This window comes from Mauremys mutica, chromosome 1 (genome assembly GCF_020497125.1).
Source record: "Mauremys mutica isolate MM-2020 ecotype Southern chromosome 1, ASM2049712v1, whole genome shotgun sequence".
In the NCBI taxonomy this organism is placed as follows: Eukaryota; Metazoa; Chordata; order Testudines; family Geoemydidae; genus Mauremys; species Mauremys mutica.
In genome coordinates, this window is record NC_059072.1 from 27,932,303 (window position 1) to 27,959,959 (window position 27,657).

Sequence of the window (27,657 nt, forward strand, 5' to 3'; positions counted from 1 at the left end):
AAAACTTACTTGTCTGTTGTGTACTGGGTTTGATGTACTCGAAGGACTGGATTGTGACAAAGCTACACTGTTATTTTTTCCAATCTGAAAGACATTAATTGAATAGTATTGAAAAGCACATTGTTGTCAGATGCATGGGAAGCCTGTATTGGCCTTGTTTTCTTTCATGTTGAAAGCATGTTTTACATTTATTTAGAAAACAGAGGTAACTGCTACTGTCTATTGAAAACCAAGTTTCTTTAGCTATAATCCTAGTGATCTCACGGAACCTGTTAAAGGCAGGCAAACGTAGTTACATTTCACAAAGCACATAGGAAACACTAACTGGAACAGTATGGGATGGAAAAACAACAAATCAGATAGAACCTCTGTCTAGCTCTGTAGTGACCCGACTTTGACTTATGGGCTACAGACTGATTTCAGACTGATGCACTGGGCTGCAGCTAATCTATTGCAGCACCTCAAGCTAGTGGACACATTGCAAAGGCCTCAAGCTGCTGAGTCTTGAGAAGTCCTTTGGATTTCTGACCTCAAACTTTATTACATTTTGCTGTGTGTCATGGTCAACTTCCAGTACCTGTCCCTGTGAATCTGCAGCCCTAACAGCTGCAAATGGGAAGTGCTGCATTATACTCAGTTACCTCTAACTGTTGTGCAGGACGACACATGACTATTTTGAATGGAGGAACCTACGTTGCATTCCCCTAGTTTAATGTTTATACTCTTAAACACCCTTTTGTTAGGCGTTGTCTAACAAACTCCTTTTATAGGCAAGGTTGCAGCTTTTACTGCTGTCTTTTGTATAGTTTATTCTACATATTAATCACCCTCTGTGTAAAGCAAGGTTTCCCAATGCCCCTTAAGTTCCTGTCCTTGTTTTTAGCTTCAGTTTGCATCCTGAGTCTGTTACTTTCATAAATAGGTTTGTTGCATCCTTCCGTTTATATTGTACCTTTCAGCATTTTAAACACTTCATGGACCCTTGCAATTGCTTCTTTTCTAGCTATTTCTCATAGATATATAGGTTGTCTCAACTGCACAGAGACCTCTCTATCATGTTTGTTGTTTCCTTCTACATGTTTATTTCCCTGTACTGAGGATCAAAGCCATAGCGCACACGTTGATTCAGAGCAAATCCTTCCCTCTGCTAGTTGGTCAGAGGAAAAAGGGAAGAGAGCATTTTTCAATCAGACTGACATGGTCCTTCTATAGTGCACAAGAAGCCAGATCAATTTATTAGCCCAGTGGACAGAGAGTTTACATTGCATTTGAGGAGAGGGACACTTTTACATGCTTTCTTCTACGCATGGAATATATTAGCTGTATTAGCCTGCCCACCTACCCAATGCTTCCTTCTGCCTCCATCTAGAGGGGCAGGGTTGTTTAACGGCAGGGCAGGTTTTTGCACAGAATATGTTAGAATGATTGATTATAAAAAGCGCGACAGAAGAGGTATTAAATCTCTTCTCCATGTGCCCCATAACTGGGGATTCAGATCCATATTATTCCATGCTTACAATACCTGGATTCAGAGGGCTGAGCTATGGACACGGCTTCACTATTCTATCCCTAGTGTGCTTTCTGTTTAATTCTGACCCCGCTAGTGATTTTCAAATGGTTTGAAAATGGTTTCAAATGTAGGGAAGTTGTATGTGTATGAGAGTATGAGGTAGACACAGCTAGGAGATGACAAACTACAAACCTGATCCTTGTGTCCAGTTGAGCTGTGTTTGGTGCAGGGGGAGGATAGGGTAGGGCAGAACGGTAGCCTCAAGCCACCTTTCTGTTCCCTCATATCCTGCGGCTGGCTGGGTCCTGGTTTGGACTCTGGCATAGCAGCGCAGGTGTTTGGGCATTGCTAGAGCACACCCTGCTCAGTCCAGTCCACCCCGCCCCGCCCTGCCACACCCTTATGCTGGGCTCGGGAGGCTGAGAACTGGTGGGATAGAGCTGGTTACAAGGAATTACACCATTTGAAGTCTTTCCTATACAAAGAGTATCACCAGCTGCTTGATTAGGGCAGCACAAAGCCTCCAGAACCCAGTGCTGAGGATCTGATGCCAGGGGTGTAACTTTGCAGTGAGATCAATTTACTGGACCACAGAGTTTTTTTGAGAGCCAGTTCAACATAATGTGCAGACACATATTTAGATAAAATTTAGTCAAAATATTGTTATAAAATTGTCCATTGCACATCCCAGGGTTTGCCTGGATGCCAGCACTTTATCTGTTAGGTTTTTCTGTAGGGGCCCAGCAGTGCAGTGTACAGGCATTTATAACCACTCAGAACTGGGGAACATTGTCTTCTTAAGCCTCAGGAGCATTTTCTCTGAGGATGCAAGGATCACATATGCTTATCCTGGATTGGTACCGGTGGCTGACAAACATATTTGGAACAGGTAATTTACCAGATCAATTTCATTGTCAACCTCTCTCAATTTTATAACATTCATTGGGGAAGAAGCCAAGGTCTCTCTCCTGGGTGGAGTGAGACACATAGGGCCACCCGGGGGGTGGCCAAGGGAGGGGGGGCAAGTGGGGCAATTTGCCCCAGGCCCCACAGGGGGCCACCATGAGAATATAGTATTCTATAATATTGCAACTTTTTTTTATGGAAGGGCCCCCCGAAATTGCTTTGCCCCAGGCCCCCTGAATCCTCTGGGCGGCCCTGGAGACGCACACTGAAGACCAGTGACTGCTTCCTTGCTGCTTGTGGCAGAAGGGCTATGAGAGGGTATGCGGTCGGTCAGAGTTGGGTTGGGTTTTTACCAGCTTTGTGGCCTTTTTCCTTTCCCCCCATGTCCTATCGTTTATTGTTTGTCCACTCCACACACTTATCAGGGCTTGGCCTTTGTCTCAGTCCCACCTGTTCATGACACTGACCTTTCTCCTCGGGGCAGTTTTGACTCAATCGTGGTGCCTCTATGCACATGTTATCCAAAACAAATTCTCTTTTACTCATATCAGAGACAAGGCTGATGTATGGTAACAGACCTTCCCAGTCGTGCATGTAGACAACCAGTGCCTGACATCTACACTCACTGATGGAATAAACTAAGCTTCATGCACCACTATTCCTCCTTTAGCCTTCTGTTTGTATACTGGGGCTGTCTTTGCCCTGGCTCCCGGAGCAATGTGCCATATGGGTTGTTTACAGAGTACTGCAACTATGTAAACACTTTTCCTAGCCACTGAAGGCATCATCATGTCAAGTCCACAGCAGGGAGTTGTAGGATACTATCAGGAGAATGATATGAAAAATTCGCTATAGCCAGTTAAACTAGGGTCTGTTTAACTCCTCCCCCAGTTACAATGCTTTGAACTTAGATAGCCCTTTTCACTGGTAAGTCTCAAAGCTGGTGGGTGGGTGATCATTCTGCCCCCATTTTACAGATGAGGAAACAGGCACTGAGAGGTGTGGTGACTTGCCCAAGGTCCTAGGGGGAGTCAGTGGCACATCTGGGAGTAGAACCCAGGCCTCTTGGCTCTCATTCATTTAATGCTGAGAATGTGATAACACAGGAGACGGAATCCCTCGGTGTATAAACAGAACAGATTAACCATATGGGTTGCAGCAGCATCAGCCTCCTCACAAAGCTCTGCTGGTAGCGCTTAACCTTGACCTGGAGGGATTACTTCCAAGAGTGGGAGGGTAATTCAGAGTCACAGCCCATCTGGTCCTTGGCACTCTATTGAGATGGGTAATAAAAAGGTTCCAGTCGTGGTGGTGCTTTCTTGGTGATGGGGACAACTTTACACAGGAATTAGAGTGAGGCCAGCTATCAATTTATTCCATTTATAAACTGGTCTATTTCACAGCCATCAAAAGGTAAAGCTTCCAGATACTGCCTCCCTGGGCTGGATTTTAGGTAGAGGTGAAAAGCTCCACACCCTATCACCAGTCACCCGAGCCCTTCAGTGCCCTGCCCCTTGCTCTCTTATTATAAGGGGAGACCTACAAAATGCCAACTCTACATCAGGGAACAGCAGCAAGATTCCCAGTAACACTGATCTGTTGTAGAATTCTAGAAACACAAATACTGTAAGAACACAGCCCGTCAACATTCAACTCAGCTTTAAACTGGCTTTGAACATTTCAGACAAAAGACTTCATCCCCCAGCTTTTTCAGTACTCACACGTAAGGCTAATAAAGTTATTCAGTTGCCATACAGTAACTCCTCACTTAAAGTCATCCCAGTTAACGTTGTTTTGTTGTTACGTTGCTGATCAACTAGGGAACATGCTCGTTTAAAGTTGTGCAATGCTCCCTGCTAACATTGTTTGGCAGCTGCCTGCTTTGTCCACTGTTTGCAGGAAGAGCAGCCCGTTGCAGCTAGCTGGTGGGGGCTTGGAACCAGGGTGGACCGGCAGCCCCCTATCAGCTCCCAGCTCCCCTAAGTTCCCTGTGCGGCTATCAATTGCAGGCAGTTCAGCTGTCCCTCCCCCCACCGCCATGTTCTGCTCCTGCCCTCTGCCTTGGAGCTGCTCCCAGAGACTCCTGCTTGCTGTGCAGGAGGGAGAAGGGGGGGCGCTAATGTCAGGGTGTCCCCCTCCTCCCTGCTCCTGCACCCCGCTTACCCCTTCTCCATTACCAGGGTCAATCAATTTGATTTACGGTAAATCAAATCCACCCTGGTAATATCATCTATAGTCTGACTTTCCTCCCTTTTGAGATATTGAAAATGTCTTGTATCTAAGGCATCCTAGTATTTTTTGGGGCACATATTTCAAACCACTGACATGGAGATGGGATGGTAAGGCTGATATATAGGGTGCTCCAATGACTGTCTGGGGATGAGGTTAAATCCAGGTCACCTGGACAGAGCTAAAGGACTAAGCCATGTGATCAACCACAACTGAAAAACAATGCCATTATTCCCTGCAAAGAAACAAAATTATCCATTTTCAAAAGCCAAAATAAATCATCTCTCTGTATGTTATGTAATTTTTTTTTCTCTACTGGTAGCAGGAGAGAGAAAATACATAATGGTGCCCTCCCTTGGGCTCTTTACTCTGTCCACTACACCTGTCTGAGAGCCCTGTTCGTCCTCTTTTCCCATTTCTGTGCTGCTCCTATGTATGGAATGCCCTTCCCAAACCATCCTCTCTTCATTCACGTTCCCTTTAAAAACTCACTTCTGCAATGTCCACATGGAGAGAGAGTTAGGAGATTGAAAACCACTGTTCTAGACTAAAACCCCTCAGGGCAGGGACTAGCTTTGTTTGTGTGCATTGCATGTCAATAATAAATCATAATAAAGGTTTTATCGGTATGCATTTGGCCACAATGTATTTATTCTCACACCTTACACTTTTGCCCACATATGGCGCCATTTTCTCCCAGGATTTCAAAGCTCTATAATCAGTGGCAATTCTCCATCCTAGATGATTTAAGTGGGGCATCCTAACCACCTTTAATTTGATTCTATTTATTTAGATATTTAAAAACTGCACTGAATTCAGTGCTCTGAGCACATGCACATTAAAACGATAACCAACTGCTCAATAAAGGTGCTTTGGAAATTGTCTCATACGCCTCGGCTTTGGCTACCAAAATGTTCAATGAAATACCCTCCTTGGAAGCTCTGCTGCTTTGGAGCCCTCTGGTGGAATCTGTACTACATAGTCGGTGGCAACGAAGCAAGTTCAAGGGGGAAACTGTGCTGTTAAACAGCCATGAATGGTGCACAGAACTGTGATTAAGATGAATTTATTTTACTTTGGCTTAAGTTTTCCTACTTCTGATTGGGGAACAGCTTCAGGGATCCGGAGATGGCTGTACCATTGTTTCAATATAAGCAAAAAAAAGAAAAGCTTCTGACCACACCCCCACTCCCCACTGAAAAATGTAAATACTACCATTTGACAGATGGTGAAGACACTGGCAGCTCACAGATCAGGCACAGAAGTTTGATGATTTGCCTAAGGTCACAAAGCAAATCAGTGACAGATCTGGCAGAAAACAGAGCCCAGCAACAGAACTTAGAGGGACTGACAATCGCTATCTGCTCTAACAGACAAACTGTCTAGAATTTGTCACCCAATTGAAGTGGAAAGGGAAAACTCCTGAACATTGCTATTTATAAAAGCAATTAAAATCAAATGAAGATACAGATTATTGTGGAAATAAGTGCTAATTTCACAAATACCAGCTGAATGTATTAAACTAGCTATCGCAATTAACTAGTGCATCACCACTTTTTAATACCATGACCCCATGTTGCAACAGGAATAGCGTTGGGTTCCCACACTGCCATCTATCCATAAAGAAAGAGAGGATGGCCATAACTCCTCCCTCTCTCCCACAGCCTTGTTTGTGACCCCCTACGGTGAGAACTAGTCCATACCACACAGGGCTCAAATACGTTTCTTTTAAGCCCTTTTACTACTTTGTTTTCTGTAATAAGTGCACTGTGGATTGTTCCAACAGCCACAGTATTCCATGAAAACTACTGTTCCTTCTCTTTTGAACGTACTGATCTGAATTATCCAGTCATGATGTTTAAAGCAGTCACTATCCTTCGTGTGTAACACATACTATTTACAAATTATTTGAATGTTAATAAAAACAAATAAAAGTGTTTTTAAAACAAATCCACATGTGAAGCGAACTTCCATTCTCCTGGTTCCAACTATGAAATAAGTCTATTTTTTTTAGCTTTATTGAGTTCACCAATCCAAAAGTTACTGTACTCCAGAATAAGGACTGTTGTCTAATAAAGGGGATCCTAATTCGCAGAACTGAGGTCATCACCAGTCTTTGAACAATTCATTTAGGAGCCAAACCCCTAAAAAGGGAGTGAATGAGTAGTACTGCTCAAAGGGGAAAAGGAGTTTGGTTTAGGTCTGGAATCAGAAAGATGCTGAGAGCACAAAACAGTTACTGAATCCATGGGAGTGACTGGTACTCTCCACCTTTCAGGAGCAGGCCTTTATTTTGCATGTGTTTATGAAAAAAAAATAGCACTCCAAAAGCAAAACATCTGTATATAAAGAAACCAAATCAGATGAGCTGTGCAGTGATGAGCTATACTGAGATAGATTACATATTGAATTTGCACACACTGTACCAAGCCATGAACGAAGAGCAGGAATTAACTTCTGAAAGTTCTTCCCCATCCTTCCCCCTCAATTTGGTTTCTAAAACATAACTGGCTAGTTGTATAGTTGGATTAAGACTGTTATAACTTGTAAAACAAAAATATTTGAATTAAGTATCACAAAGGTGTTTTGCACACTTGAACCTCCCTTCCACACCAGGTTCAAAACAAATGCAAAAACATTTTTGCATCAGCCTAAACAGTAAGTTAAAAGATGAAAAACAGAGTCTGAGACAATTGTAAAACCAGTTCCCCCACAATTCAGTACATTTCAAATAAGGCAAACAAGACCTGCAGAGAAGTAACTGGAAGAATCCCTTACCTGCCGAGAGAGCGAGCTGGTTGGAGGATCTGGCACCGTAGAAATAAGGTTGGCAGTGCTCTTTTTGTGAACACTATTCATACCAGGCATTTTAGTGATTTTACAGGCTTTGCTACTAGTACTAGAGTTTTTACGTTTTTTTCCTTCTGATTTGTCAAAAGAAAGGGGTAGAGAAGACACTGCATTATGTGCTGCCAGGGAATGGTCCCCTGAATGGTGCACAAAGGAGGATACAGACAAATTAGAGGAGTCAATACTGCTTACTACCATGCTCATGTGTTTTACTGAGTCAGTTGAGCTACTTGCTAATGAAGTCCGTCCTGAGGGCTCCGATTTGGCACTGAGTGGGCTTGTTCCATTGTTTGTACTGTGTACAGACATACTGTTATAGGAAGATGTAGCCTGATAGGAGTTCAAAGTTGAACTTGAGTTCAGGACACAGTTCTTTTTGTGGGACCCTGAAAATGAAGACGAGGAGGATGTTTGCAAAGATAATGAAGAGGAAGAAGACTGTGACTTTTTCTTTTTGTTACTTGAAGATTCATCGCTACGAGACGATAGGTCTTTGACTTTTGAGGATTTGCTGGTTTTTGTTTTGGATGGCTTGTGGGATGGGGAAGGGATGACTGCTGGCACTGGTGACACAGCTGATGGTGCCTTAAAAGGTGAGTCCATGATATTTAAACTTGCGGCCACATGAGGAAAAGTTGTGGTGTGTGACACAATGGAATTCGTATCCGACGCTGTCACAAAGGCTGTGTTCGATAACATGGCTGATGTCATTATGTAAGAAGAAGTGATTCTTGAGCTGATGGGTGTTGACGGAATATACACTGCATTAGGGTTGCTGAAAGGCTGTAAAACCGAAGCCGGAAAAGGGGTGGTGATATGTGCTGCTGGAGAAGGCATAGGGCTATCTACTGCAGGAGGGATTTTCCTAAATATGAAAAAGAAAAACATTGAGGTTCAGATTTTTTATTTTTCATTCAATCTGATAGGTTCAATTTCATTGCAGATAGGAACAGTTTTTCTGGACAGACCAAATTATGAAAAAAAAGCAAACCAGACATTCTAATTCTGAATACTATCCCTAGTGACCATGTAAATTTTAACTCCAATACCACAGACTATATTGCACATTTTGTGTCAGTTTAAAATGTCTATCTTTTTTAAACTCATAGTTCTAATGTTAGGTGCTTTGTGATTCAACCTAAAACAAATATGCACACACATTTTATTACTATAATAATTTCCTAAACATGGATCTTAAATTATATTTTCCCAAAGTGTAGTTTCAAATCAGGACTATTGATCTGATGCTGAAGAAAGTGGGGGAGTAATACACAGACCCGAGCAGAGAATTATGCTGTGTAAACTTCTCCAAACAACACTGCCAATGCCTCTTAATCCTGCCTGCAACACACCTGCTAATCTAGATCCAGGCTTCACTTCAGCAAAAAGTGCTAAGTGAAAATTCTGAGTTCAATGTTTCAATTAAATAATGTTATTCCAAATTTAATTTCCTGTTTCCTGCCCCACCTTACAAAATAACCCAGAGATACAAAAAAGCTCAATCACATGACTCTCAACCTCTAACCATAATGTTTAAAAATATTACATTTGTTTTTCTTGAAAGTATTCAAAGGATGGATTAGTGGGACAATTCAACATTAACCTGAATTTACAGGTCAGATCAATGAGGGTAGGGAGCTCTTGCAGTTGGCCGGTTTCTGAGTTATGAATCACAGGATCAGCGCATAGTCCATCACTCTGTCCGTGCAGAATTGTTCCCTATAGCTCATTTTAGGGCTGGCCAGATAGGATTAGTCAAATCCCTATCTGATGAATTTCACTGATTTTTGTTGAATAACTTGTCAATTTGTTGTGATATTTAATCAGCTCTATAGGTGGCTGAATACTACTTGGAGAATATATTATTCAATAATTACCAGTGAAATTAGTTATCTATATTGAATTTTGTTTTCTATTCAGCCAACTCTAGCATATATTTTATTGCTTTATCTAGTTTTACCTTAAGTGTCCCAAGAAATTGGGCTTCTGTCATTTCTTCTGGGAAACTATTACATGTCCTTTTCCTGCCATTCAGCCTGAAGTTTAGCTTTCTTAATCTCATTCAATTTCTCCTAGTTACACTCCTTTCTATCAGCCTCTCAAATACAACTTTTTTGAGCCATGTTTACACCCTTCAGGGATTAATAGACTCAGATCTCCATGGCCCCAGAATGGTCACTCAGGCAAGTATACATACAAACCCTCAACGGAGTATTTCCTTATAAAGTAGTTCCGATTTCCTAACTACTCTCATTGATCGTCTCTGAACTACATCCTATTTGCAGTATCTATCTGGAATTGAAGGGCCTAGCACTGAACACAATGCTTATGTTAGAGAGGGGGATGGAATTATGCAGAGGCCTGGGAACTACCAATTAACGAGAGCTAGGGCTGGTCTACACTGGGGTTTGTGTGTGTGTGTGTTTCGAACTAAGATACGCAACTTCAGCTATGCTATTTGCGTAGCTGAAGTCAAAGTATCTTAGTTCAACTTACCTGGCCGTCCTCACGGCGGCGAGTCGACTGTTGCGGCGCCCCCGTCGACTGCGCTTACTCCTCCTGCCGAGGTGGAGTATGGGCGTTGATTAGCGGATCAATTTATCACATCCAGATGAGACGTGATAAATTGATCCCTGATACATCGAACACTACTCGCAGATCCGGCAGGTAGTATAGACGTACCTCTAGCCTCAACTCTGCTAATGACGTGCTGTGTGACTGTGGACAAGTTGCTTAGCTTCTGTGTGCCTCACTTTCTTCATCTGCAAAGTGGGGGTGCTAATTCTTACCCACCTTTGTGAGTAAGATGAAAAATACTACATGAGTATTATTATTCTGGGGAACATATTTTCAGCACACTGCTTCACCTCACCCCTCATCTCTGCTGCATGATCCATAGCTATGGGACTGCAATAGCATCAGTTCTAGAGTAGTGCTTTATAAAAGCCTCTGCTTAGAGAGACTGTCATGCAGTCAGTTGGGGAAGATGAGAAAAGCTCAGTCTGGAAGAAGGAGAGGATAAGAAAGGGATACAATTAGGGACCAGTATCATGAACTTTCAATGTTATATGGTAAATAATGTGCTGACAGAATTAACTGAAAAAAGAAATATTCAACATACGTAGAGATTTCATAAAGAGGCTGAGCTAGTAGTTGGGTAAAACATTTAAGGTTAGATCCTGCTCTCATTGAAATCCAAGGCAAAACTCTCACTCACTTCAATGGGAGCAGGATAGCGCCTTTTAACATGTTTCATAGTACTGACAGGGGTATTGATTTTTTTTATACTTTTCATGGTAGTTGCGATGCCAGTGACACACACTCTCAGCCACCTGAGTGCTGAATCTACGGATGAACGAAATTAGTAGCTCACAAATCTTTTGAGCTTCTATTCTGGGGATCCACAGCTTTACCTTTGGGTGGCAAAAGTAATGGAACTATAGCTCTGAGCAGGAGGCTGGTCTAATGAACTGCTACAGCTACTACTGGAAGATGAGAAACACTTGTGCAGCAAACACCTGCTATCTCTCAGCTATGCAAGAAACTAACCCCTGGGGCAACAAACCCACTGTTTCCAAATGCTGTCTCCCAGCACAACAGCCTTATTTTTTGTAGGCTACAAGGTTAGTCAGACAAGCCGAGCTTTAGTATTTCAATAGCAATATATTTAAATAAAATTAAAACTGGTTTATCTAATAACTGCTATATAAGGCCTATAACAGCTCTGATATATGGAGTGACATGAAACATTACAGAGTAATGTAGTTATATTGGATGGAGTATGCACATTGTGCAGTACAATCCCACAGTCATATCTTCAAGTCCCAGGTGCTGTTTTACATTGTTTTCTAAATTCTTAAATTTTAGTAATGCCGGCTATTTTTTATGCATCTATGCAACTCATGCCCATATGCAGTGCTTAGGACACTGTTGCAAAATATAATGGTGAAATATGTTTAATATTGCATTGCAAATGGACATGTTAAGACCTCAATGCCAATGAACCTCATAAAACCTACGTGCTGCCAGGAATACCTCATGTTCTGAAATCTTGACACACCGTATCAAGTGCTCAATGTATGGTACTGACACCATTCCCCTTTATTCAAAACACCTTCAGTCTCCTCCAGGGTTGTCACAGATATATAGTTTTCCTTCCAGTTTTGAGGGGAAAGAATGAACATCATGCAAAGTAGACACCAATGATGCTCTGCAGATTGGTCAACAAAGATGTGCTGCTAGCCAAGCAGCATCGGTGAGAAGGACTGGGCTGTTATCCATATTTTTGTTCATTAAAAGAATGGCCATACTGGGTCAGACCAAAGGTCCATCTTGCCCAGTATTCTGTCTTCCGACAGTGGCCAATGCCAGGTGCCCCAGAGGGAATGAATAGAACAAGTGATCATCAAGTGATCCATCCCATTGCCCATTCCCAGTTTCTGGCAAACAACAAGGAAGTGGAGAGTCCTGCACTTAGGACGGAAGAATCCCATGCACTGCTACAGGCTGGGGACTGACTGGCTAAGCGGCAGTCTGCAGAAAAGGATCTGAGGATTACAGTGGATGAGAAACTGGATGAGAGTCAAAGTGTGCCCTTGTTGCCAAGAAGGTTAACGGCATATTGGGCTGCATTAGTAGGAGCACTGCCAGCAGATCGAGGGAAGTGATTATTCCCCTCTATTCAGCACTGGGGAGGCCACATCTGGAGTAGTGCATCCAGTTTTGGGCCCCCCACTACAGAAAGGATGTGGACAAATTGGAGAGAGTCGAGTGGAGGGCAAGAGTTGGGGCTTATGAGAAGAGGCTGAGGAAATTGGGGTTATTTAGTCTGCAGAAGACAAGAGTAGGAGGGGATTTGATAGCAGTCTTCAACTACCTGAAGGGGGGTTCCAAAGAGGATGGAGCTAGGCTGTTCTCAGTGGTGGCAGATGATAGAACAAGGAGCAATCATCTCAATTTGCAGTGGGGGAGGTCTACGTTGGATATTAGGAAAAACTATTTCACTAGGAGGGTGGTGAAGCACTGGAATGGGTTACCTAGGGAGGTGGTGGAATCTCTATCCTTAGAGGTTTTTAAGGCCTGGCTTGACAAAGCCCTGGCTGGGATGATTTAGTTGGGGTTGGTCCTGCTTTGAGCAGGGGGTTGGACTAGATAACCTCCTGAGGTCTCTTCCAACCCTAATCTTCTGAGATTCTGACACCATCCCTGCCCATTCTGGCTAACAGCCATTGATGGACCTATCCTCCATGAATTTATCTAATTCTTTTTTGAATCCTGTTATAGTCTTGGCCTTCACAACTTCCTCTGGCAAAGAGTTCCACAGGTTGGCTGTACACTGTGTGAAGAAATACTTCCTTTTGTTTGTTTTAAACTTGCTGCCTATTAATTTCATTTGGTGACCCCTAGTTCCTGTGTTATGAGGAGTAAATAACACTGCCTTATTTACTTTCTCCATACCAGTCATGATTTTTTAGATCTCAACCATATCCTCCCTTAGTTGTCTCTTTTCCAAGCTGATAAGTCCCAGTCTTATTAATCTTTCCTCATACGGAAGCCGTTCCATACCCCTAATAATTTTTGTTGCCCTTTTCTGAATCTTTTTTGAGTTGGGGCGACCATATCTGCACGCAGTATTCAAGATGTGGGTGTACCATGGATTTATATAGAGGCAATATATTTTCTGGCTTATTATCTATCCCTTTCTTAATGATTCCCAACATTCTGTTAGCTCTTTTTACTGCCACTGTACATGGAGTGGATGTTTTCAGAGAACTATCCACAATGACTCCAAGATCTCTTTCTTGAGTGGTAACAGCTAATTTAGACCCCATCATTTTATATGTATAGCTGGGATTACATTTTCCAATGTACATTACTTTTCATTTATCAACATTGAATTTCATCTGCCATTTTGTTGCCCAGTCACCCAGTTTTGAGAGATCCTTTTGTAGCTCTTTGCAGTCTGCTTTGGACTTAACTATCTTGAGTACTTTTGTATCATCTGCAAATTTTGGCACCTCACAGTTTACCCCTTGTTCTGGATTATTTATGAATATGTTGAATAGGACTGGTCCCAGTACAGACCCCTTGGGGACATCACTATTTACCTCTCTCCATTCTGAAAACTGACCATTTATTCCTACCCTTCGTTTCCGACCTTTTAACCAGTTACCAATCCATGAGAGGACCATCTCTTTTATCCGATAACAGCTTACTTTGCTTAAGAGTCTTTGGTGAGGGACCTTGTCAAAGGCTTTCTGAAAATCTACGTACACTATATCCACTGGATCCCCCTTGTCCACATGCTTGTTGACCCCCTCAAAGAATTCTAGTAGATTGGCAAGGCATGATATCCCTTTACAAAAATCATGCTGACTCTTCCCCAACAAATTATGTTCTTCCATGTGTCTGACAATTTTGTTCTTGACTATAGTTTCAACCAGTTTGCCCAGTACTGAAGTAAGGCTTACCATCCTGTAATTACTGGATCACCACTGGAGCCCTTTTTAAAAATTGGCGTCACATTAGCTTTCCTCCAATCATTTGGTACAAAAGCTGATTTAAATGATAGGTTACAGACTAGAGTTGGTAGTTCTTCAATTTCACATCTGAGTTCCTTCAGAACTCTTCGGTGAAGACCATTTGGTCCTGGTGACTTATTACTGTTTAGTTTATCACTTTGTTCCAAAAACCTCCTCTAATGACACCTCAATTTGGGACAGTTCCTCAGATTTGTCACCTAAAGAAGAATGGCTCAGGTTTGGGAATCTCGCTCACATCCTCAGCCATGAAGACCGATGCAAATAATTCATTTAGTTTCTCTGCACTGACCTTATCGTCCTTGAGTGCTCCTTTGGCATCTCGATCGTCCAGTGACCCCACTGGTTGTTTAGCAGGCTTCCAGGTTCTGATGTACTTAAATTTTTTTTTTGCTATTACTTTTTGAGTCTATGACTAGCTGTTCTTCAAATTCTTTTTTGGCTTTTCTAATTATATTTTTACACTTCATTTGCCAGAGTTTATGCTCCTTTCTATTTTCCTCACTAGGATTTAACTTCCACTTTTTAAAGGATGCCTTTTTGCCTCTCACTGCTTCTTTTACTTTGTTGTGTAGCCACGGTAGTACTTTTTTGGTTCTCTTACTATGTTTTTTAATTTGGGATATACATTTAAGTTAAGCCTCTAATATGGTGTCATTAAAAAGTTTCCTGCCACAGGGAAGTTACATTTAATTATATTATGGTCCAACTATATTCACCTCTTGGACCAGATCCTGTGCTCCACTTAGGACTAAATCAAGAATTGCCTCTCTTCTTGTGGGTTCCAGGACTAGCTGCTCCAAGAAGCAGTCATTTAAGGTGTCAAGAAACTTCCTCTCTGCATCCCATCCTGAGGTGACATGTACCCAGACAATATGGGGATAGTTGAAATTCTCCATTATTATTGAACTTTTTATTTTAATAGCCTCTCTAATCTCCCTGAGCATTTCATAGTCACTATCACCATCCTGGTCAGATGGTTGGTAATATATCCCTACTGCTATGTTCTTATTATAAGAGCATGGAATTACTATCCATAGAGATTTTATAGAACAGTTTGGTTCAGTTAAGATTTTTACTTTATTTGATTCAATGCTTTCTTTCACATATAGTGCCACTCCTCCACCAGCAAGACCTGTTCTGTTTTTCCGATATATTTTGTACCCTGTATTACTGTGTCCTATTGATTATCCTTATTCCACCAAGTTTCTGTGATGTCTATTATATCAAGATCCTCACTTAACATGAGGCACTCTAGTTCACCAGTCTTATTATGTAGACTTCTAGCACTGGTATACAAGCTATTATGTAGACTTCTAGCATTGGTATACTTTAAAAACTTGTCAATTTTTAGCCGTCTGCCATTACATGATGTAATTGAATGGGACTTTTTTCATTTGACTTTTTCTCACATTATATGTGTGTGTGTGCGCATGTGTATACACACACACACACACACTTGCACAACACATATATATATATTTTTAAAAGTCAGCTCTAGATAGAGAAAAATATCACCAGTTCCTTTCCTGCATGATATATGAAATATGTTGACCTTTTCAGCTTGTTGTCAGGGGTATTTCAGTCAGTATGGAGAAAACTACTGTGGGTTTTCATGGGGTTTCAAGCAATGAGCATTCAATCCATTAATACATTGCTCTAATGTATCTCTAAACCACCACCACCACCACCACCTCCTCAATGATAGCCAAAGAAAAAGATCTTTTGTATATAGGCCTCTCAGTGAAGCCAGGGCAAAATAATAGGTAAAGAAAGCCATGTCTGTAGATAATAGATCTATACAATTGCATGAAGCAGACACAAATTTTGGAAAAATGGGTTCTATAACAAAATGACACATAAGCAGTTAGAAGGCTAATGGAACTACCCTACCCTAGAGGTACAGAGGGACAAGTAACCTAGATGTTGTACACATCTGTTTAGATCATCAGCAGCCACCAAGTAGAAATCTGCTTTGGAACTGTGACTAAAAAATTATTCTGTTGTGCTGCAAGCTCCTAAAGGCTAGCTGTATTTCTTGAGTACAAAGAATAAAATTGTATTCATGTAACTGACACTACCTAATGTGCTAGGTAACTTTAAAAAAAACGTTTCATGGAAGTGGTTAATTTAGAAGACTGTAAGCATTAACTATTATAAAAGAATAAAACAACCACATGGTGCAAAATTCTCACTTACTTCCACATCTGTGAATTCAAGTGTTTTTCTACCATGGAGTTTAGTGCGAATCGAAAACGGTCCCATCTTCTGTCAAATACATAGTATCCTCTTCCCATTAAGTGACTGCCAAATGAACAAAACTGAAAGAAAAGACATTTCAATGATGCTAATAGACTAATAAATTAGTACAAAATGTATAGAGAAAATAAATATATATATATATATATATACACACACATACACACACACACGTACTTGCACCACAGAAATGTATATTCTTAAAAAAGTCAGCTATAGACAGAAGAAAATATCACCAGTTACTTTCCTGCATGATATATGAAATATATTTAATATTTCAGCTTGTTGTCAGGGGTATTTTATACATCCGCTAAAAACTCACTTGTGTGTGTTAAGGGCTTGATTCTAATCTCAGGCCACGTCTATACTTACCCGCCGGGTCGACGCGGCGAGTTCGACTTCTCGGAGTTCGAACTATCGCGTCTGATCTAGACGCGATAGTTCGAACTCCGGAAGCGCCGCGGTCGACTCCGGTACTCCACCGCGGCAGGAGGAGTTGCCGGAGTCGACCTTGGAGCCGCGGAGTTCGCTTCCGCGGCGTCTGGACGGTAAGTCATTCGAACTAGGGTAGTTCGAATTCAGCTACGTTATTCACATAGCTGAATTCGTGTACCCTAGTTCGAACCAGGGGCTGTGTGTAGACCAGGGCTCAGAGTCATACTTTCTCTTTCACACATCATCTAAGTCCTAACCTGAAATGTTAGCAAAGTAATTCCTGCTAATACCGTAATTGCCTCAATCAGCTATACCATTCAATGTATGTTAAATAGCACAGTTCATTAAGCAAGAATAAAAATCTTTCTAAAGAAAAGAAATGAAAAGCACTGTACCACTGTCCTTAATAAACTACTTCACAAAGGACTGAATAGATGACACTTCAGGAAGAGAAGAAAAAGCATTGCCGCCAGTACATCCTGTACAGAAGAGTGCACAACACCCCATTCTCCTGGCTGCACATGCATTGACTAGTGGGTACTATCTCCCTGTGGGAATTCTACAGAAGACTCTGAAAGGGTGTATTTGCACCACAACCTCTAGAGACTTTTGGGGATACATTTAAAAACCACTGAAAGGGCATCACTGAAAGCTTTCCATGCTTTTGGGTTGTCTGCTTTCTTTTTGGTCACCATTACAGATCCTTAATGTGGCAAGGGGTTGGAGCGACAGATCTCTGTGGAGTAGATTCCTCTTAGAAGTCAACATCAGAAAATAATGGAACCACTTTTCTAGCCTCGTGATACACTTATCTGTGTAGTCATTTTTATTTAACTTAGCCCTCATTCCTGCTCCTAATTCTAACAGCCAATATCCTAGGAACACTATTACTACATACAATTATCTTCTTTTTTCTGTCTTTCTGTTTCAGCACACTCCAAACCGGTCCAGTAGCATGCTGTGGCCCCAGTGATATATATGTTCAGGACAGTCTTGTAACTCTCACTCTCTGCCAGCGCAGCCCCCATGCACCATAACAATTACACATCTGGAAGAAGATGGAAGACACACCACTCTCAGGGTAGGTTTACACTTACCTTCCGGGTCGACGAGGTGAGTTCGACTTCTCGGAGTTCGAACTATCGCGTCTGATCTAGACGCAATAGTTCGAAGTCCGGAAGCGCTGTGGTCGACTCCGGTACTCCACCACTGCAAACGGCGGTGGCGGAGTCGACGGGGGAGCCGCAGAGTTCGACCCCGCCGCGTCTGGACGGGTGAGTAGGTCGAACTAGGGTACTTCGAATTCAGCTACGCTATTCACGTAGCTGAATTTGCGTACCCTAGTTCGACCCCCCTTCTTAGTGTAGACCAGGCCTTAGACTGCAGCTGGCCAGCAGCTGCCCATCCTAACAAAAAGTAATATTTTGTACTGGTTGCTTAAGAGAGGGTAAAAAGAACACAAGAGTGGTGGAGTAAAACCAGATTACACCGCCTCTCAGAGCATAGCTGTTATTATGATTACATGGACTGAGGTGACTGCATCAAACCCCAGAATCAATGACCAGGTCACCGTGTGAGCAAACAAAGTTTATTTCACATGAAATAACACATTATATTTATTAAGCATATGTGGAATGGAAGAGAGGAGGGAGGTTACTGTGCATCCCTGATGAACCCTGAACATTCCCTCACTTCTCCAGTTATACTTAACCTTACCCTCAAGATTGCATACTGCAGCTACTGTTATTCTGGATGAAGATGGCTGTATTGAAATACACTGACATAATTACAACACTAGCTGCACCTCTCTTCCTTTTGTGATCTCTCTCAGAGTATCCACTCAAGGTGCTACGCCTTGTGCTTTTACCTACCCTGGGGTGGAATTTCGCAATTTGCCCACTCCTAGACCAGGCCCATGCTATAGTAACCAGTGTATCAACTCAGCAGGTCTTACTGAGTTCAGGCACCTGTGGTTCTTTCCTTTGGGAGTCTGTGGCCAGTGGTATACAAGAGAAAATCAAAGTTCTGTTTATTTTAGCAGAAGGAACAAAGCTTTTAGATAAAAAAAGATTTTAAATCAACAATCTACACATGTCTATCTTACCAAAAGTCTCACCATCCCCTAGGATGTTTAGAGTTAGGCAGGCCTATCTTCTTCTGACACTCCAGGAGATCCCTGTGTCTCATACTGGTTCCCCCAAATGCCCACTACCTCTCTCTTAAGAGAGGGTTCCTTTTAAATCCTGTTACAGTTCTTTTGTTATTCCGAATGTGTGTGTGACACTGCACCCCATATTCTTCACAGTGATATTATTATGATATAATTACGGCATAATTATGATGCATATTGTACAAGACAGGTCATGTGAGGTGTCATTGGAAAGTTATGCTTTGCTGAATATGATTATCCTATTTGTATGTATGTATCATTTTTGTATCTGAAGTTATGAATATTGATCTGTATTTCAAATGTAATTGCACCTGGGTGACACCCACTAGGCAAGATTCTTTCAGTCTAGATATCTGGCTGGGAAGGGTCTATTCAGGGTAATGAGTCATTAGGGAAAACAATAGGCTTTAGGAGAAACTTATCTCCCCCTGGTGAGCCTTCCTGAGAACACTCCAGAAACCTGTAAGTAATGGCTTCTATGACTTGTAAGGGCCTTGTCTCTGGACTCCATCTTGGATACCGGTGTTTTTCCACAAACTGAGGTTTGGGACAAAGGGTCCCCACCACATGCTAAAGTTATATAAGGCAGGGAGTGACATCATCAGGTTTTCTTTACTCCCCACACAAGAAGACTCTTGGAAACACTGGAGGAACAATGACTGAACTGGGGGAAATGCTGGACTTAGGCTAAAGGAATTTCTAGCCTGTGTATGAAAGCCTGGGGATTCCAAGCTGTAAAGCAAGTGCAGTTTGGGCCTTAAGAATCTGCAGCCTGCCTGCATCATCAGCCTGGGTGAGAATTTGCTAATTCATATCCTATCTTTCTAATATCTTAGACTTAATTTGCGTTTTTGTTTACTAGGTGATCTGCTTTGATCTGTTTGCTCTCACTTATAATCACTTAAAATCTATCTTTTGTAGTTAATAAACCTGTTTTTGCTTTATCTAAACCAGTATGTTGGAGTGAAGTGTATGGGAAATCGTAGCTCAAGGCTGTTGCGTATTCCGTGTGTGTGTGTGTGTGTGTGTGTGTGTGTGTGTGTGTGAGAGAGAGAGAGAGACAGAGAGAGAGAGAACTCTATGAGTTTATGCTGTACAGTTTCCTGTGCGGTGCAAGACGATATAATTCTGGGTTTATACTCCACTAGGGGTGTCCTAGGCTAGGAAGCCAGTGGTTATTTTGGCTGTAGGCTCTCTATTGTTGGTTTATGCAGTGGCTGGCCGGAGAACCTGCATGTAACTGCAGCTGGGTGTGTCTCTACCTATGTGAATGCTGGTGGAAGTGTAAGACCGGGAGCAGGTCTGCAACTTGTCACAGCAGCACATGTGAGAGGGAACCCAGGCTGGTAAGTCAGAGGGCTCAGTGGTATCCCACTTTCAGGTGGCTCCCCGGGGTGGGGGGGGGAAGGGAAACCCATCACACATTGTGGTCCTTGAGCCTTCTGATCAAAACCAGTCCTGTAGGCTCTGCAGGAGATTGAGCTGGAGTTTTCAGAGCTGATGGTTCTGCCACTATCTCTTAACAAGTATTTCCTGAGCAGTGGCTTATATTGAGCTAGTCTTTTCTTTCTGCCTGTTTTCCTAGTCAGTCAAACCCAACAGATTTATTCCTAGGTTGAGCTAAACCAATATATCCATATACTATGCATCCAATTAACCAGGCCAACATTCATTATTACAGAGTCACTGTCTCTTCACACTCATGATAACACTCAGTGAGGCGGCTATTTGGTAACAATGCATTCTATATCCAGTGGTTCTTTTATACTTCTTTCACCGCATCCAAGCCCACACCAATCCTCTACAAAAAGGCTGAGAAAACAATCCAACGTGGGTCTGCTGGTGACACTGCAGAGAATACTAGACAGATACCCAATGTTTTATGGAGATTTCTTTATTGTACAATTTTACTGGTGACAAGAGCTTTCCTATAGTTGTCTTATGTGTTGCTTCGTGCAACATGAAAAGGATAGTACTTAATTAAATGAGACATGCTATCTACCCCATCTGAGCTCCTATATAAACACCCATCAACTGCAGTATTCAAGTGCCAGTACCCAGACAATGGGTATAGTTTAACATTATGAATTCCTTAGCATAAGTTCAAATACAATGATTGTGAGGAAGGGAGGCACATGCTGGATGGAGATAGGAGAACTTTTTTTTTTACAAGTTAGGGATACCATCTTCACTTATGAGTAGCTCCACTTCACTCTGCCTCTCGGGTTAGGAGACCATCCAAAATTAATACACATTTTGGAGAGTTTATGCTACATTACATAGCTTGTTTATAGGACAACTAATTCTGTAGGTTTTTTTTTTAATTTAAAAGAATATTAGCTTTTCTTTACTGTTCAGTGACTCTGAAATCACTTCTATGAGATCTGAGAAAGTGCCACCTGCAACTTTGGATAATTGACAGACACATAGTAGGATGCACCAACAAGCCGTTGTAGTTTCTGGACATGATAATTACAGTAGGATAAATTCTAATGCTGGCTATCCTTTAAAACACGGGGAAAAGAAGATGGAGCGATATTTAAATTTAATTAGAAAATCGGTGTAAACATATGTTAATTTTTGGGGCATCTATGTGCCTTGTCCAGGAGAAACAACACAGGTAAAATTCCCCATTTCTTCAATGGGAATTATGCACATTTAAATCTGAGGATTAGACTATGTTGCAGTCGTCATGCTGTTTCAGTGTATTACTGTGGTGTGATATATAAGCACATTCTCTTAATTGCGCAAATTGTATAGAAAATAAATTGATGAAAACTCCTAGTTGTCATTAATTTTCTTAGCGTGATAGCTTGATTGTTATGAGAGCTGTCTGCTCAGGAGTTCAAGAATTACCTGATTACTGCTTTCATTGTACTAGATAAATAAATACACTCTTCAGTTCTGGTGCCATATGGCTGCACTTATGAATAACAATAAAACTGAAAACCAGCAGAGGAGAAAGACAACAGGAGCAGCCAGACTGGCACACACTTGAGGCAGAGTGTTTCCATAGCAGATGGATTAAGCCTCACTCAGGAGAGGACACTCAATTTTTAGATGAACAAGGCAATGAGATCAATGCACAAGTGCATTCATATGAAAAAAACACTCCTGAAGTGTTATTGCTCCAAGGTGGACTACACATACTCAAGAATATAAAGCAGTTTAATCACTTGGTAGATTTTTTGTTGCTATAAGATTTTCAAGGACATTTAGATGTTGTCATTTAACCTAAGACATTAGCTCTTCCCAAGATATAAAGGCTAATTGTCTCTCGTGCCAGTTTTACACAAGTGTAACTATTCATTACATCAGAATTACTTTTGGTTTATACTGATATCAGTGAGAGGGAAATCTAGCCCTAAAACTTTTTTTTTCTACAGCTGATCTTTTATTGTGCCCATAACCTTGTACTATTAATATGTCACGTGCACTAACCTGTTTCTCCCCTCCTCCCCTACCCATCATTGTCTTCTATCAGAATCAGATGTATTTGTCTTATTTAGATTGAAAGCTTTAGAATGCAGGGTCCTTATTTCTTACATATCTGTAGAATGCCATACACACCAATGGCACAGTATAAACTACAGCAGCAGCAATGCTGTAAAAAGACAGACATACCCCAAGAGGCCTCGGGTGGTGTCCAGAAAAATGACAGTCTAATTTCTCGGATTCTTCAGCTCCATCCACTTCTCCTTCATCACTGGACAGTCTACTAGCTAAATCTCCTCCCATGGAAGGTAGTGGCAGTTCCGGTACATAGCCACTGTGGTTTGAAGAACTGTTGCTGTTTACACTATTTGCAGATGATGGTCTAAGAAGAGAAAAAAGATTTACAGTCTCAGTGTTTGAAGAAGCTCCATAACCAGCTTGCTAAAACCGCGTTGTACGGCACAACATCTGTTCAAGCTCCAAAGTAAATGGCACAAGAAATGACAGTGTAAGCAGCATAAAAATGATGTGGGGTAATTAAGAAGATTTTTTTAAAATTACATCACTTTCACAGTTCAGCCTTTCACAATTAAATTTATGTTGGATGAAGTTACATTTGGGGCTCACAAGGAGGGTCAGTTTAAGTGGTATGAAAGGCAAAGAAAGTATATTTGAATAAAAACAAAAAATAAATGGGAAAGAAACTGAAAGGCTGACACATGAAACCATTACTTTGTTACTTGCCAAAAAACTAGGTATCCAGTTCTGCAATTTTATTTGCTATGAAATTCCTACCAGAAGAAGATCAACTAGTTTAGTAAACGTAATAAAATGCCTGGGTTAGTTTATTTCCAGCTAGCTAAGTAAACCCAGATAGCTCTATATTGTAGGATTTTCCCAGTAGACAACTTTATCTGGCCTTTCTCTAAAACCCTATAAAAAAAAATCAAGGCGGGACCATCCAGAATAGTGCAGGCTTTGTGCTAGCCACTCCCCGCCCACCCCCCAAAACAATCCCCGCCTCCAGTGCACGATAGTGCCTTCTTTAGCAACAAATGTATATGCTTCAAAAGCAGCCTAGAAACAATTATTGGGGGAATTCAGTTATAGTCAGTGAAGACTTGGCACCCTATGTGGCCAAGTGTGCTAGTCTGAAGGTAGAGGGAAACAAATGGTCTGTAACTGGTAGCCTGATTTTGTCACTTCTCTAGTCAAGTGAATTTACTGCTAAATTGTTTCTCCCTCAGTTTTGTACTCTCTGATTCTGAGAAGTCACACGTGCAACAATCCAGAGTCCAAATGCAGATTTAGAGAAACAACCATTCTAGCACATTTGTTGAGTGCTTACAATAAAAACATGCTGCTGCTAATATAGGCATGTTTTCAGTGCCTAACAGATTTTTCTCTAAAATTACATTGGAGTTGATGAGAATCTTAACATAATAAGAAGCAGCCCCCCTAAAATGTCACTTGTTGTAGCCAATCTGCCTCAGTTTCGTGGAAATTGCAGAGTGGTTTATACCTCTAACTGCACTGAGGTTTACAATCTCATCTTCATCATCTGTACCCATGGAAAAGAAGCCCTTGAGGAATTCCACCATGATTTCAATAATTTCCATCCCACCATCAACCTCAGCCTAGATCAATCCATACAAGCGGTCCATTTCCTGGACACTACTGTGCTAATAAGTGATGGTCACATAAATACCACCCTATACTAGAAACCTACTGACCACTATACTTACCTACATGCCTCCAGCTTCCATCCAGGACACACCACACGATCCATTGTCTACAGCCAAGTGCTAAGATACAACCGCATTTGCTCCAATCCCTCAGACAGAGGCAAGCACCTGCAAGATCTCTATCAAGCATTCTTAAAACTAAAATACTCACCCGCTGAAGTGAAAAAACAGATTGACAGAGCCAGACGAATACCCAGAAGTCACCTCCTACAAGACAGGCCCAACAAAGAAAATAACAGACCACCACTAGCTGTCACCATCAGCCCTCAACTAAAACCTCTCCAGCGCATCATCAAAGATCTACAACCTATCCTGAAAGATGATCCCTCACTCTCACAGATCTTGGGAGACAGACCTGTCCTCACTTACAGACAACCCCACAACCTGAAGCAAATACTCACCAGCAACCACACACCACTGAACAAAAACACTGACCCAGGAACCTATCCTTGCAACAAAGCCCGATGCCAACTCTGTCCACATATCTATTCAAGTTATATCATCATAGGACCTAATCACATCAGCCACGCCATCAGGGGCTCATTCACCTGCACATCTACCAATGTGATATATGCCATCATGTGCCAGCAATGCCTCTCTGCCATGTACATTGGCCAAACCGGACAGTCTCTACGCAAAAGAATAAACTGACACAAATCTGACATCAGGAATCATAACATTCAAAAACCAGTAGGAGAACACTTTAACCTGTCCGGTCACTCAATAATAGACCTGAGGGTGGCAATTTTGCCACAGAAAAGCTTCAAAAACAGTCTCCAAAGAGAAACTGCTGAACTTGAATTAATATGCAAATTAGATACAAACAGCTTAGGCTTGAATAGAGACTGGGAATGGCTGAGCCATTACAAACATTGAATCTATCTCCCCATGTAAGTATTCTCACACTTCTTATCAAACTGTCTGCACTGGGCTATCTTGATTATCGCTTCAAAAGTTTCTTCTCTTACTTAATTGGCCTCTCAGAGTTGGTAAGACAACTCCCACCTTTTCATGCTCTCTGTATGTGTATATATATCTCCTCACTATATGTTCCATTCTACACATCCGATGAAGTGGGTTGTAGCCCACGAAAGCTCATGCTGAAATAAATTTGTTAGTCTCTAAGGTGCCACAAGTACTCCTGTTCTTTTTGCGGATACAGACTAACACGGCTGCTACTCTAAAAAAAATCTCAAACCAGTTACACACGTTACTGTAACGAGACCTAGGGAGGCTAATAGTCACTATGATGGTAAACGCAGGCACTGCAGCAGAAACAAGTACTTAATGGGTAGAACTACAAAGCGTAACTGGCAAGCTCATCTTCCTTGCCTGTTGTTCTGATCGCTTCACCCTTCTCTCTGAAACCCTCCACGGGCTTTCACCACAGTAAGTACAAGCCTTTAAGTCTCTTCACAACTTCCCTGCCTCTTTGCCAATCTCTTTGTATAGTCTCCCCTCTCCACCAGTGATGCCAGCCTCATCTGCCAGTTTGTCAGTCTCACCCAAACATCTACACACATTCTTCCATGCTCCTTGCCCTGAACTGAATTAGCCAATTATCGATGGCTTGAGGAGCTGACAGGAGCACCTGGCAATTACTTCATTCAGAATAATTTCTGAAGTGGCAAGTGCAGATATGCATATAAAAACTGCATATCCTTGTCTGTGCCTCTCTTCCTGCACCCTTTGTATGTCACTTGGTTATTTTAGATGATATGCTCTTTGAGGCACGGACAGTATCTTTGTATGGGTTTGTACAATACCAAGTACACTAGGGGCCCAATCCCAACTGGGACCTCTCAGAAGAAGTGAAATATGAAATAATAAAAGAAGCATGGATCAATCTGACTTGACTGACCCCATCAACCCTATACAAAATTGGTGCTCCAGTTCAAAAGATATACAAGTGACTGTCACTTGGCCTGCTGAGCTATATGATAGAAACTATACCACATGGGGTGTTTACCAGAGCATTACTGGGCTTCAGCTGACCCAGTATACTATGCCAGAACTTCTGTGGAGGGGGTTCATCAATTTCTTTAGAAGTTAGGCTTCCGTTCTAAGAAGGGTTGTTAGCCTGGTGGTTGCAAAGGAAACCTGAATAAGAAATGATGAGCTACAGACAGACACCCTGAAAGAACAGTGCTAAGGGCCAGCTGCTGATCACTCTGTTCACACCGAGGTGCACCTTCCTGCACAAGTAGTCTCATTAAAGTGAACAGGAATTATTAAGTGGCACCTTCCTTCACAAACTTAACCGAGAGGCATGAATTGCCCTGATTCATTTAAATGAAATGACTCTAAAACCTATTCACGATATTTTGAATATTAACTTTGCTAACTTCTACTGACTATTTTAGCTGAAACATTCAGCTACTTTGCGACTGACAGCAGAGCTTATGGAAAAACCATTCTCCCCCACCCCAATCAGAGCCCTGACTATTATACAGTGATTTAAGTACTGCTATTAGTGTTCTCTATTTCCAGCTCCTGAGAAGAACCCTATATTAATAGTTTATTATGGAATAACCCATATAAATATGACACAAATATAGCATTATCTGTACACAAGACATAGAGGGACATTTGAAGTTTCAGAATATTGCATTCATACATTTGAGAAGGCTGCTCACCTAGGAAGTACAGAATTGGGTGGTCTAGATTTTGCAGGAAATGTTACTTTAGGTTCTTGCCCAGAGTTCAGTGAAGATCCTGGCAAAGAATCCTGTGCTGGTGTGGGATGGCTCTGATGGGTTTCCCTTATAGACTGTGGATGCTCCTTGTCTTTTGCAACTTCTTTTTCCCTGGATCGAGCTTTGTGTTCAGCTAGAAGGATGTCAAACTGTTTTTTGCGACCTGGAACTGCTCGTCGATGGTTAAGTGAATGAGTCTAAAAATAGGGTGGTTAAAAAGAATTTGTGTATAAAATGTTTGTGAATGCTCTAAATTTCTGAAACACAATTCTAAGAAAAAAACTCCACTTCAAACAACTTTAGATATAGTCATGGCAATAAAAAGTTGCTATTCCACATTGCCCTGGATAAATTCAAAAAATTATTCTCAGGAAGTGTCCAATTTATCTTAAAATTATCTTTAGGGACAATTTTCATAATGGAAACTATCCATTTACCATTTCCAAGACAAACAGTATCCCAACAGTATTACTAATAATCTATCTAGAGCATTGTAATTGCAGGCCTTAATCTACAATAAATAATTAGATCTGCTTGGACTGGCAAATGTATAAATATAAATACGGGTAGATATTCAAGCACATTGCCCTGTTCCCCTCTACAGACCAACAGCATAGATATATGTGTGTCTTACACTGTTGTTTCACTAATGTGCGTGTTTCAGCCATATAAGAAGATCTCAAATTATTTATAAGAAAATGAATTTCACCTTTACTACAAGGAGACTGTGTAACAGTGCGGTTGCATATATTAACCAAAAATCAGTGTTTAAAGCAATGCTATTGAGTGCATGTAAATAAATTGTAATGCCCTTTGCATCACAAATGATAAGGAAAACCTTCTTTGTCAAAAATATCAGTGGAATGATGTAGATGCTCTGATT

At 41.5% G+C, this 27,657-nt stretch overlaps 1 protein-coding gene across 4 annotated transcripts in view; it reads right to left on the reverse strand.

Annotated features, from left to right (window-relative positions):
- ATXN7L1 (ataxin 7 like 1) overlaps window positions 1–27,657 on the reverse strand; it is a 162,006-nt gene that overhangs the window by 5,274 nt on the left and 129,075 nt on the right. For all 4 annotated transcript variants that reach the window (XM_044984633.1, XM_044984651.1, XM_044984642.1 and 1 more), the window contains 5 exons: window positions 26,715–26,971; window positions 22,523–22,715; window positions 16,234–16,355; window positions 7,424–8,360; window positions 10–84 (listed from right to left, as the gene is read on the reverse strand). In XM_044984633.1, the coding sequence (XP_044840568.1) occupies window positions 10–84; window positions 7,424–8,360; window positions 16,234–16,355; window positions 22,523–22,715; window positions 26,715–26,971 (1,584 nt within the window). The remainder of the gene's footprint in view (window positions 1–9; window positions 85–7,423; window positions 8,361–16,233; window positions 16,356–22,522; window positions 22,716–26,714; window positions 26,972–27,657) is intronic.